Raw genomic sequence first — 14,036 nt, 5'->3', positions numbered from 1 at the left:
GCATTTGCAATATTTGCCTTAATCTTATTTGTGGTTTCTTTTTTTATCATTCCTGTCACCACAAGGTAAGATATTGCAGCCCACAGCCAAAGCTGTGTAAAACATCATTCACTCCTTGACAGCTGGAGTAATTTTTTTTTTCCAGTGCTTCTTTGTTCAATTGCATTTATTTTGCTGAATGGTGTAAATGAAAATATTTAAACCATTATTCTGCCTTTATATGCTGATTAAAAGAAAAGTGCTACAAATTTGCAACATGGTTTTAACCAGAAGATGGCATGTTGTTTTCCCTCACTCCTTTTTCTTTCTTACTTATTAACAACTGCCTTTCTCCTTTTTCTGTTGTTTCAGTTAAAGGATCAAGAAAGTTAAGTCTGCCAACAGATCTTAAGACTGATCTTGGTACGGTAGGCGAAAGCCAACAGCTTTAAACTTCCTTACATTCATTGGCAAAACATTTTACCAACTGATTCATGAGATAACACAATAACCTCAGAGGCTTTGTCTGAAAAGGCTTTCTAAAAACCACCTATTAACCCATACAGTTCTGTTGGCAGCTCTCAGCATTTTGCTTGTTTAATATTCATTTATTTCATGTAGACATATATTGCCAATCATTACACACTGTGTGTGTAATACTTTATTCTGAAAAAACTCCAGAAGTTTTTCCAAGCTGGTTGTTGGTGAACTCTGCCTATAATACCCAATGCATGCGCTGGTCTATTTTCTTTATTTGGTGTACAAGTTGTGCTACCACAGTGATAAGACAATTGAACATCTGTATTTTATGGTGTCTTTGAATGTCTGAGAAGTCAGATCAGAAATCAGTCATTTGTCTCAGTCCTCTCCTTGAGACTTACCTCAGCCAGCTGTTAAATACATAGTTTGCTGTAATATTTTTTCTCAATTCTGCTTTAATATTTCAGTGGAAGAGCATGAGAGCACAAATTTCACCTCTAAAAAGCTAAAATGAAAATTTCTGTATCTTGAATAACCTAAAACTGCTAGGAGCAGATCGTGCAACACTCTATCCACATAAAGGGTATTGCTCCTGGTATTTGGATTGGAATGTGTGGTTCACACAAAAAATTCTTATAAATGTTCTTTAAATATTCTCAGTCTCAAGGACTTCTTTCTAGTTTTGCTTTCTTGGGGAGTTTCCCTTATAAGATGACTGACAAAACCAAGTAGCCATGCCTCATTACTTAGTGTCCTTTTAGAGATAAAAATTAAAGTTGGGTCATGGCCTTGGATAAGACAGCTGAATTCCATTTGTGTCACTGGGAATCATGTGCACCTGTTAACCAAGGTATCACTTGTTCCACAAGGCAAAAGTCAGGGATATAAATATGTCTTTCACCTTATAAATGACTGAGAAACTTGGAAAACTGTCAATTGCTCCTTGTAAAGATTAAGTGTTGAAAAATCACTGGAAAATTCAATCCAAATTGTGCAGACTCCAGAGTACAAAATGATTCAGTTGAAATAAGTTTGAGAAAGTAGGAATGGAGGAATACACCCAAACGAAATTTGGAGTGGAAAATCTTAAATTTCCTAATAGTCCAAAAAGGTGAAAGAAATGGGCACCTATAAACCTGTACAATTCATATTTATCACTAAAATAATGGGTAGCTATTAAGAGGGAAGGTGACTACTTACAGTATCAAAATAGCCAGAGGATAGAATTTAAGACTAAGCCATATTCTACAGATTAACTTCTTTTTGTTAGTATTATTAAAAGTACGTTGTCTTGAAGGACACATAGCATTAAATAACTTTAAACCCTGAAGCATAAGACAAGCAAAAGATAAACTTAATGGACAAAAGACTGTATTTAGAGGATTTTGAAAAAGGAAGTATACCATCATAATTAGAATTGGTGAGAGCTTTATTGTGTAATATAAAATGTTGCATATCAGAGAAAAAGCTACCTTATCATATTCCTGTAATCATGTTGGGAGCGGGACATTGTAAGCTTTTCCTAGAATATATTGAAAAATTGCAGGCAGATTTATATTTTAACTACCCCAAACAAACACCAAAAAAAATCCCCAGAAAACCCTAAGGACAGGGGAGCAGGGTAAAAAGCTCCAGAAGTTAAACAAATTCAACCTGAAAACCTGAAAGGGTTGGAAGCATAATGATCCATTTTAAATGTAAGACATATGTAGGGAACTTGGAAGATTAATGGAATGCATAATCTTGCCTGTAGTTTTGATTTCAGAGTAGTCATGTTTCTACTATTCCTTTATTTGCTTGTATTCATTATTTTTAATAGTATAGAACAAGCTAAGTATAAACTAGAATAAGCCTAAGAAGGTCTAGTTCAATGTCTTGCAGAAAACAGTGGAGTGCCATTCCACTGTTCCTTTTGGTTCCAAAAGGTTCATAAACACTGAAAGGAGTGATCAAATTGTCACTAAAGCATCCTGTTTGTTGTTAGGGCTGCAGCAATCAGGTATCCTGTGCTCAGATCACCCAGAAGCTAAGGATGAAGCATGTGGAAGAAGCATTCAATGTGTAAACTGGCAGATACTCATGGATAAACAAGCAGAGAGAGGTTTAGAAAAGGAAAAGAAAATAGACTGAAAACCCCCCAGACTTTCAGCTCTAATTCATGACTGTCTTAGAAGGGAAAAATATTCCTGTTAATTATTCTAGCCATTAAAACTGTGCTGAATTATAGATTTCTTAGTTTACAACAGGCTGGTAGGAGCCTCTCTTTGTCAGTATAAGGAGCTACATTTAAATGAGAGTTCCTGGAAAAGGTGATGACCGCATTTCAGTTACTTCTGCTCCAAAACGTCCTGGCCACACTGTCAAAGCTCTTGGAGATTATTTATCCACTCTTTGGCTGCTGCCTGAGACTGTCCCCATAGTCTGAATATTCAGGGGCTAACAATAGTTTTGGCCCACACTTCTTGTAAAGATATTCAGGTCACCACTTTGAGATGATAAAATATTGTCCATTCATCCCATTGGCTCTGGCTCGTGGCTCTTTAGAGAGTGCTGATGCATCGCCCACTCTCAGCAGCGGCTGCAGCTAATTGGGACATACATTAGCATTTGGCAGCTTACAGTTCTGCTCCCTTCTTGTGATCTGCCTCATGGAATGTCCTTGCTTTCACTTTGCTTTGAATTGTAAATAGTAGAGGTTAAGTAGAAGTTAAATCTATTTCAGGTGGAGGTGTTGCCTGTACTGGAAATTGTCTGGGGAGTAGTTTGCTATCATTTAGGGGAATAATGTGTGATCTGATGACTCAGGGTGTTCTTGTTAAACTTCAATAGGATTTTCATGACCTAAAGGTACTTTGGGACTCCATTTTGACCTTTATATGACTGATGAAGTTGATCTCAGCTTCTTTTTATTTTGCTGTGATGATTATTGTCTCTCCTTGCCGAAGCACTTGTCACCTGTGGATGCTGTATCTCCACACAGAAATGAGTGATGTGGCACATGAAGGGATACATTGAAACCTCTTGATAGTTTTTGCTACTGCAGGTCACAGCAACCCAATGTTTATTTGAGTTGACCAGAAGGGAGATGTGGCAATGCTGCTGCATAGACTCTATTACCCTTCAGAGGCAGCTCTGAATTATAGTATATTTTTAAACCTAATAATGTTTCTCAAAGTCTTCTGAACAGATCATCTTCATTTCCTTGCAGTGTTTCACAGAGATGAATTATGGGGATAATCCTAATTTTATTGAATCAAGTGTAGAGTCTGAGATATATCCAGACACATAGAACTGCTTTGGTATGAGAGCCTTCTAACATTGCTTCACCAGCCACTTCAAGCATCACCTTGCGTTTTCCTTTTAGAAAATATTTCTGCTCATTCTGCTAAAAGCTTTTAAAGGTTCCAGCTGATCACAGGGAGCCTGACAGAAGCCATAGCTAAAGATGGGGGAGAATCAGTAACTGCTGACTTTTCTAGAATTACTATGAACAGATGGTTTGACTGTAAGGAATTATGCCATCACCTAGACTTTATTAGTGAAAGAACAAAAGGAAATGCAAATATAAATAGATGTCTTTTTTTTTTCTTCTTGCTAAGCTGTGATCTTCAAAATTGTAATATATTTTCCTATGCTTTCTACAGATACTTACAAGCAGTAAGATCAGAGCCCAAAAACTTTAATTCTGAAAATTGAGATCATAAAACATAATTGTAAGGATCCAATTAAGGACCTGGGTTTATGGGTTTGTACTTCATTTTGTCCATTTTGGGTGAGGTTTGTGGAATCTGTTTGATTTATGTATATGGTAATAGAGTTATAATATGAAAATATCCACCATTTGATGCCTTTGCATTTCATTGACAGGGAAGTAGCACTTCCTGGATGCTCCTAAGCCTATGAAACAGTACCTGAATAAATGAAACCTCATTTCCATTTTAAGAATGAGCAGCAGGGTTATAGCAGTTCTTGCTTTCATTTTTCAAAGTATTTACAGCAGACACTAGGCACTCACACAATTTTTAAGCTTTTAATCTGTTTTTGCTTACTACTGCATTGGACAAACTGGTAGATTTTAGATGGAGCATTCTGTATTGATTTACCTGAATCTATAGTTCTGTTTACAAGGCTAGAGAACATTTCAGAAATTTTGAAACTTTATGAGTTGCTTTCCTCCTTGGTATGACTTTGTAGAAAAGGCACCCCAGATATCCAGCTGTACCAATGATTTTCTTTAAATGCTTGGCAGTATACATTGGAAATTATTTGTATATTTGCATGATAAGGATTTTAGAGACTGTCCAGTGTATGTCTCCTTCCAGAAGGGTAGAGGAACTTTCTGTCCCCTTCTCAGTCTGCAAGTACCACCTGAATTGAGGAATCATCTCAACTCTGCTTCTAGGCAGAATCACAGCATAATCAGGTTTGGAGGGGACCTCTAGACCCCACAGGTCTAGGTTGTCTAGACCCTCATCCTGCTCACAGCAGGTAGGTCAGGACAGTGTCCAGTCAAGTCTCACAGCACTTGTTCTGCAGTCTGGCAAATGCCAAATACAGGGGAATGATTTCAGCCCTCAAACAGCTGCTTATGCTCTTGCTGAGTCTGTGGAGGATGAGCTTTGCCTTTTCTGCTTCAAGTTTGATCACTATGAAGGTGCAAAACATCGTGAAGTGGACTAAAGTCTTTCACTTTTACAGAAATGGTTTTAAAACTTTAGTCTTTTGGCTATTTCACATCTCGAGGCTTGGATTTTGATATTCTGTATTGAGGACCTTACCAGACAAAAGTCTCTTAGTCTTCTGAAGGTCAGGTGTATGACAGCACCAGTTTTTTCCTTCCTTAAGTAGGAGAATGTTTATAGTCAAACATTTTTAAAAAAGAACCTATATATCTAATGGATATATTAGCACTCTACCAGTCCGAATGACCAGAATTTTGAAAAAGCAACAAGATAATTCAGTTACTATAGCAGAGTACACATATACTCTGTGGTTATATTTCACAGCAGAAAGGGGCTGTGTTCTAACTTTTAATGTTTCCAGATGAGAAAAAAACAATACAACAAGCTGATCTACTTGGGAATTTTACAAGCAAGTAGTTAAAAGGAAAGGTAAGTGCCTTAAACTATACAAAAATACCCTAATTAAAATGATTATAAGTGACACAGTTAAATTTCATCACAAAGGAAAGGCAGTGAAATTTGGTAGCTGGAAAAACAAAACAAGCAGTGAAGATCATCATGCATTTAGGAGCTGGTAATAACAAAATGACATGCAACTGGCTAGGCTCCAGTGTCACAGGTACTCACTGTTCCCAAGTTCTTTGGTTTTACATAAAGAGTTCCTTACTGAGGACTTCAAAGGTAAGTCATTTTCCACTCCTTTCAAGCACTGCAAACACATACAGGGTATTCTTCCATTCTGGGGTCTCTGTTCACCTCTCAGGTTGTAACATTTTTCACTTTTAAAACCAGAGAATGAATGCCAGTTTTTTCCATGGTGAAAATGCAAGTGCAGTGCTACACTAAGGGGTGCTCAGGACAATTTGTTGATATCCAGGTGATCTTGTGGTCCATCCACTCTGCTTGCATGTTCCAGTGTCGTCCTCTGTGCAGCCCAGGATTTATCACATTTCATGCTTATGTTTCAGAATTCAATCAAGTTTTCTGTCTTATGTTTTCCTGCTTATTGCACAAAGCATAGCAACTATTTATGTTGGATTATTCTGTGGGGGCACACTTGAGTGCTGTGTACTTTTTGAGACAGTCCAGCAGTGTGGTGTGATCACTAGAAATTCAGCAGATGAATCTGAGGAGCAGACTTAGATCCAAGTAGTCCAAAATTTTTCCACTATTCTGTGGGAGGAAAGGTAGATTTCTTTCAGGTTTGCACTTCAAAGTTTTGATTTTTCAGATATGATAACATAGAGGTGATGTTATCGATAATGTATGACATACGATAATGTATTCTCAATGTTTTTCATTTGGAGAGTGTTTATTTTTTATTTTCATTTCATTTTTTCATAATTTCAAGCAAAAATTAGTAGTTTTAAAAGAGAATCTGTCAGTGATCTGACAATGCATTTAATGTTTTCAGCCTTCCCAGTATTACTGGGAGAAGTAATTACTCTTCCCAGTAATTTGGTTCTCTGACAAATACATCTGTTCATCCTACTTTCAAAAACCATAGTGGATTTGGAACCAAGTGTTAGATAGGATTTTGTTACCATAGGCAGATACCATTACATCATACAGGCAGAACATTACAATGACAGCATATTATAGTGTTAGAGTGGACCTTGATATTCTACCAGCATGTCATTAGGGCAACTCTTCCTTCCTCTTCAAACTGATGAAGACATGATGTTAAATGTACATTTTTGTTGGCAATGCATCTGCAGTAAGCTCTTCTGCCAGGGCTTTCACCTTCTCTCCTGCCTGGCTGACAGAACTGCACCAAGGGAAATTTATGTTTCTGACTTTTTAAGGAAATTTCTTTTTAATAAATTCCTTTAAATTCTTATATGTTATGGTATCAGTCTGTGTTCTCACTAATGAATATTCACACTATTACACTAATTTTGATTATTTACAGACAAACCTGAGGCAGCTCTTGGGGCCATTTGTGCAGTTTTAAGATTACATTTTTTTCTTAATTCAAATGTGTATCTCTTTGCTGTGTAAAAATAAAGGTTAGTCACCCTTATAATCATTACTCAAAATCTAATTTACTGGTAATACACAGAAAATCCCCCCGTGGAAACAGATGGATTTTTCTTCACTTTAACAGTAAAGATTGTATTCTTCAACAGTTGTTGAGAAGATTCTCTAAGACTTATTTCCCAGGTTCTTTCTGCTCCATATTAAAGCATTTCTCTGGTTCTCTTCTGGTTCTCATCTTCTCTTTTATTGATTACTTCCTTACAACTTAAAATGGTATTATAATGCTTCTAATTATGGATATTTATAGTTTTTGTCTCAGACTCTCTCAAATCATTAGTAAGAAGGTTTTCAGCTAGTTTTTCTGTTTGAATTTATCCCTTTGTTAGAACTGAAAGAATTGATTGCTCATATTCTTTCCTGATTTTTTCTGTCAAGTATAAAAAATTGGTAGGCACTAACTGTAAATGAGTGCTTCTTTCTTACTGACATTTTTATTACATTTAACTTTAACAATTATCCATCTTTTTACTGGTAAATTGTTGGTCTCTTTTGCTTTTTTGCAGGAGTCACCAAGTTGTTTAGAACTTCTATGTTTGTAATCAGGCAGGTTGTGTAGGATATACATGTTACTGTGTGTAAACTAAAATCCACATATGTATATAGAATATTCTCCCTGCACAACATGCCTCAAAAAATTTGGTTTAATTTGAGGCTGCCCTGTGTGTTTGCTGCTGTCATGTTGCACATCACATCTCTCAGTAGTTCCATCAGGTTCACAGAAATTGTTGTTACTTCTTCAGTTCCTCTTGATCTCATCATCCTGCTGGTATTTTGTGTGACACTCTTGCCTTACATCTAGCACAGTTCTCTTTCTTTTTTAAAGCAGTTTGTGGGGTGCACAGGGCACTGAATGGTGCTAGTGTTTGGTAGCAGGGACAGATAAAGCATTTTTAATTCATATGGGTAAGCAGTTTTAATTCCATGTGTCCAGACAAAGGCACACAACCATGAACTGCACTGTAGAAGCAGCACATGGAGAGTGTTACAGAATTTTATGTCATGAACTGTTATATATTTTAATACATCATATATACATACCATGATTTGCTGCTTTGTTAAACCAATACAGTGAAATTAGTATAACTTGACTAAAGGGGTAATTGCCTATGATTACTTCCAATGGCTTGCATGAGCCCTAAATTTTTTAATTAATGCTCAGAATAGCTATAAAACTGAGCCCTGGCCATTTAGTTCACTATCCACAGGGAGTAGACAAGGCTGCTCCCCTGGCATAGTGGGATGGTTCTTACACAGTTTGGAGACTGCTTCAAGGATAAGCTCCACTAAACCCTGGTGCCCAAATATATTGCATTAGTATGGGACTGGCTGAAGGGATCCAGGAGCACTGGAGAGGATAATTCTAATTCCCTTCACCTCACAGGCAGCAGGACCCATGGGTGTAGGAAGTGATGGCAAATGCAGTGGTAGAAAAGGGATATTTTGTGCAGTGTTTTCTTCAGCAACAACTCTCTGCCTCCTCCAGAAGAAGAGAGAGTGAGGCGCTGCTGGACTATTGTGTCAATAGCACAGAGCAATCTGTGCATTGCTGCTTAAGTCCAACATTCATGTCCCTGATGTCAACAATGCTCCATATCAATTAATATTTCTGAGCTGAGAAGAGCCCAAGTGACCATGTGACAAAAGCAGTAATCCAGCAAGGACAAAAGTGAAAATGTTGCTTTTCCTCACAAATCAAAGAAAGCTGGAAAAAAAGCCACGTTTTTACAAGCCTCCTGTACGTGTTCTTTGGGGTGGTTGGGATGCATCTGTCATGGCAAAGGAGAATCAGGTGACTCAGGCCCCAGAGGAGTAGTAAATCATTGCAGTGATTCTGAAAGTCTGGGAGCTTGAACATTCTCATTCTCCCTTAGAAAGTACACTGTAGAAAGTAGTACATTTTATTTTTCTTGTCACTTTTCTTGTACACTTCATCTTTCTTCAGACAATGCAGCAAGGAACCTTTTCTTAAACAGTACATAATGTTTCTTTAGAATTGTTTTGTATCACAGGCCTTAGAGCATTAAAAAAAAAAAGAGAATTTTTAAATACACACATAGAATTTTCTCATAGATTGAGTGGTCTTTATCTGCTGGATTCTTTTCAGTTTCTCCACCAAAAAAAATTGCAGTCATGTTTCCTATAATTATCTTACTCATTGTACGATGCCTGTGGTTTTATTAAGGCTTGAAGACCTGCATTTCTTCTTGTATACATTTTTAAAAGTTGGATCTAATCAGAAGAACAGAACAGTGTTAAAATACAGACAAGGTTGTAGCTGATCACTAAAATCCCTCTTCTGGTCACTGTTATAGCACCCACTAATATTTCATCAATTTCAGTACTCAAAGGTATACCCCTACAGCTTCTAGGATGAGGCCTGATTTTTGTTTTTCTTCCCAGGAACTGGCTTTGCTTATTCAAAAAAGCATTGTCAAAACAGCTAAAGGGATTTAGGTGCCCAGATCCTAATGATGATTTCATGTGGGCTCCTGAAGGTAACTGAGACAAGCCAGCATACTTAGAGAAACATAGCAGCACTTCTCTTATGCTGAGGCATAGTGAGCAGGGGTTTGGATGTGTTGTGGCCATTCTGTACAATGCTCAGGGGAGAGGACTCACAAATGTTGTTCATGTTTCTATAGAATATGATTTTTTTTCATTCAGTTATGTTCCTCACCACTTCCTAGGATTCTCCCTGGAGATAATTAGATATCATGCTGAAACACCTTCCCACAAACTGAATTTTGAATAAAGGAAGCAGCTGGATGAGGATGTGTCTGTTGCACTCAGGTTGAACACTCAGCCTGTGTCCTTGAACAAAGCCCCCATCTCAAAGGACTTTCTGCTGAAATATACAAACAGTTCCAGCAAATTTTGGAAAATTTCCTAACTAAAAATTGAATGAGTCATCCACATCAGTTTTATATCTGCTGTTAGCTCAGTTAATAGCCATGTATTAAGGAAAAATGACAAGAATCATGGAAGTTGTGTCTCCTACAGAGCTATTTTGTTACACAGTACAGATACTAAATTGCTTTCTAATCTATAATTCTGAACATTTTTTTTCCACTTTTGTTCATTAAGAGTGAACTTTTTTCACATGGAAAGGACGTGACTTGCACATTCAAAGGCTACATGTACCACACTGTACACTGTATTCAGTATAGGACCAGAATATTCAGTGAATATAGAGATAGCTTTTCATAATTTACACTGGTGCTATCATGGCATGGTAACCAAGAAATAAATTTATCTTGGTATGTGAACATTCATCTTTTCCTTGGATACAATAGAAATCATACAGAGTTGACTGAATAGGATACTTAAATGCACTCTTGAAGACTAAGATAATTCTCAGATATAAATAACCCAACATTTAAAATTAAGGCAGAAACCCCAAGATTTCCTACCTAAACCCCTACCTACAGTGTTGAGGTTTTACAGCTTTGAACAAAATCCTCAGTGTGCTTGCATGAACCTGAACTTTTGTTTTGCTTATTACCTGCTGTTTACTTAAAATAACCTGCTGACCAAAAATAATTCACTTATACCTGAGTGTGTATCCTTTCATATGTTGAAGGGGAAATTGTGCTCAGTAATTCTCCTTATGTTTTCTTGCCTGGCATGAGAGGAAGAAAGATACAACATGAATATTTTACAGTCCAGTCCAATTCTGAACTCTGATCCAAACCCTGATCAATGGATGTTGTGGTTTAAAGACCTGTTGACCAAGAACAGATGAATGCAGTAAGAGTTTGAAGCAGGCATGTTTTGTTTCCCACCCCATGAGACAGCAACATGCGCTGTGCTGATTGACCATGGCCTCATTTCTATAGAGCTGTTGCAGACAAATCAATTGTTCAGCAGTCAGTTTCCTCAGAAGTAAAATGAATCTATGTGATATATAAAGAATAAAATACTTACCAATATTATGGCTATTTTTGTAATTATCTCAACTAGTGGCCTGTTTCCTGAAGCTTTAAGTCAGGCAGGGAAGATGTCTAGCTCTGAATTCTACCCTGGAGTAAATTATACTTGCAGTTCTTATGAGAGCAAAGAGGAAAGAAAATACTCAAATTGACTTGGTATCTCTTAGGAGACAAAACAGCAGGGTGCCAGTGTTACCTGCAGTACCTTGGTAACTGCCTGTGTGCAGAGGTCAGCAAAATGCTGTGGGATCTGCAGCTCTAAGAACACGTACCAGTTCTGTGGCCCTTGGGTTTTTTCAAATTATACCTTAAGGATATGGTGAGTTATTTTCTCCATACTGTGATGAGTTGCTAAAACAAATCAGCAGTTATTCACAGAAGATTTGATTTAACCCATTCTCAAGTATCAGAACACACATCTCTCCTCCATTCTGAATCTTGGGAGCTGCCACTTTACCTAGCATTTGTTGCATTCACTTTCCAGATCACGTGAATGGTCACTGTACCAGCCCAACCTCCCAGAGCTGCAGTTCAGGCAAACGCCTTTCCAGTGCAGATGTGTCGAGAGCAAACCGCCGAGGGCCCGGCAGGCCCCCCTTCAGGAAAGCCCAGTCTGCAGCCTGCATGGAGATTTCCCTCCCAGTCACCACAGAAGGTGGGTGGCAATGACTCTTTTGCCAGCTATTTGTGAATTTCTCACCAGGTGTGAAGGGGAAAAGTTCAGCAGGATTCTTGTCTGGGTTATTGCCTTGAGCTAACTAACACTTTAAACTGTGATAGGCTATCAGCAACACCATGGTCCTAATCCTCTTCTTGTGAGGAGCATTTATATCCTCAGCCACCCACCTGCAGGGATATCTGCATCACAGTTACAGCTGGAACCAGTGCTCCCTGATTTCCACACCTGTTAATGAAGACAGAGCAAGGGGAATTATATCCCTCAGATTGTCTACCTTTGTATTTTTAAATGCAAATTGTTTCAAATACCTTTGTTATTAGTGGCACATGGCTAGAAGATTTGATTTTTTAATTTTTATGGTAACATAAAGTAGCAAATTTTTTCCTCAACATTAATGACTGGTTATCAACATAAGCCTTTCATATAGCTCTCTTTATTTGCCACACAAACATGGTAAGTTACACTGTCATATAACAGCTCCTGATGGAAAATACACCACTGTCACAGTAGTTTCTACTGCTGAGTGTTTTTGTTCATCCTATGTAGTACCAAACTCTTCTGGAATTCTTGTATCTGATATTGCTGCAATATCAGCACTACTTGTACCTGCCAAGGTCACAGTATTATCTAATCCTTTTATGCTTCTTTTTTTCTTAGATGCTCCCAGAGTAAATAGGGTCCCTGGCAGGCAGAACCCACAGCCCCCTAAGGTCCCACTGGCTCTTGTGTACAAAGCATTTAGCAATACAGTGATACTTTCAATGGCATCATGGTGCTTTCTGCATACCTGTGTCATGAAAGATTCACTTTATGTCATTCATCACTATTTATAATACCTATCAAGTTTAATATAAGCATGTATCTCTTTTAGAGATAGTAATCTAACTTGCTTTCAGGCTTGAGAAGTAAATTGCATTAATTGACATTAAAAATTCCTATTTGAAGGTATCACTTAAATAGTATTAAAACCTTCAGTAAAGTCAGTGAAACGACTGTTGCAAGAGTGAGCCAGGCAATCTCCAGAGTCATTTATATCAGCATGTCATGATGGGGCATGGTTGCAGTTTGTCCTTGGCTCTGTGGATTTGTGTACAAGTCACCTTTTAGCAGGTTTGTTGACTAAAATAGTTTTCTGATTATCTGTAGTCTCTCAGTAAAGCAAAGCCTTCTCTCCAGCTTGTCTAAATTATTTTTCAGTAGGCAGTATTACTTTTTTGAGTTCTAGCTCAACTGCCTGGAATGACTGACATTCCACTGTTCTTCATGTATCTCGAATTTCTAGACATACAGTTTAGTCAAGTGGTTTGATGTGTTTCTAAAGGTTTTTCTACTAAATAATATGGTGGAAGGTGGTATGATGCTTGAAAGATTCTTAGTCTGGGTGAGGGAAAAGAAAGAAGAGAAGTTAAAAGGTTTGAGACAGAATATGCTGAGAATAAGAATTCTCTCTCTAATGTAAAAGTGGTTTTGATCAAAACCTTCTGGTTGAGCTGTTCCAAAATAAAATGAAAAAAATCCCCTCTTTGCTAAGAATTTATTGGCTACTTAGGAGCATATGGTGCAACAAAAAATAGATGTATTCCCAAGAAATTATTTCCTTTATTTTTATATTCTCATGAGGTGAGTCAAGATACATGTTTTATATCCTTTCTAGAAAGGCAGCATTTCAGGTCAGAATTTGGTTGGATTTTATTATTCTACCAGAGTAGAATTTTGATTAGTTTGCTATCTCAAAAGGACTTCTTAGACATTAAAAAAAAAAAAGCCTTTGTGTGTGGGTAAATGGTTCTTACCTTTTTTAAGCCTGTCTCCAAGGAACTGATAATACTTGGAGATTTTTTTAATAATGCTTCCAGTTCCTGTTCTTTACAACCTCTTCTATATGATTTGATTAAAAAGATAATACATTTTGGTAAGTAATCATAAGACATATATTAGAATAATAGATGAATCTTCTCCCCTTGCATTGGATTTCAAACTCTACTTACTTAAATCTGACCTGCTGGTACAATAGGAACTGTACTCCCAGCATTTTCATCAAGTCTATTTTCAACAAACTTTCACACAATAAATTCTTCTGACTTTGTTCCAGTGAGCTGATTGTCGAGATTTTGCTGACTCTCACCTCTTTACTTCTGCACAAGGACTCCTAATATAGACAAACATTTTTGAAGAATGTCTTTGCAATGATGAATCATAGGAAGGAAATGGGGGGTGGGGGAGTGAAGGGCAGGGTAGTTGTCTTTT

At 37.4% G+C, this 14,036-nt stretch overlaps 1 protein-coding gene across 6 annotated transcripts in view; it reads left to right on the top strand.

The window, feature by feature from the left end:
* STXBP5L (syntaxin binding protein 5L) overlaps positions 1-14,036 on the top strand; it is a 184,587-nt gene that overhangs the window by 150,673 nt on the left and 19,878 nt on the right. For 3 of the 6 annotated variants that reach the window (XM_077174256.1, XM_077174255.1, XM_054627863.2), the window contains one exon: positions 11,595-11,765. The exons of 2 other annotated variants lie outside the window; for them this stretch is intronic. In XM_077174256.1, the coding sequence (XP_077030371.1) occupies positions 11,595-11,765 (171 nt within the window). Of the gene's footprint in view, positions 1-351; positions 403-11,594; positions 11,766-14,036 lie in introns of all 6 variants that reach the window. One more of the 6 variants, XM_077174254.1, reaches the window with a different exon arrangement.

This window comes from Agelaius phoeniceus, chromosome 2, assembly GCF_051311805.1.
Source record: "Agelaius phoeniceus isolate bAgePho1 chromosome 2, bAgePho1.hap1, whole genome shotgun sequence".
Lineage (NCBI taxonomy): Eukaryota > Metazoa > Chordata > Aves > Passeriformes > Icteridae > Agelaius > Agelaius phoeniceus.
This window is presented reverse-complemented; position numbering and strand designations above follow the sequence as displayed.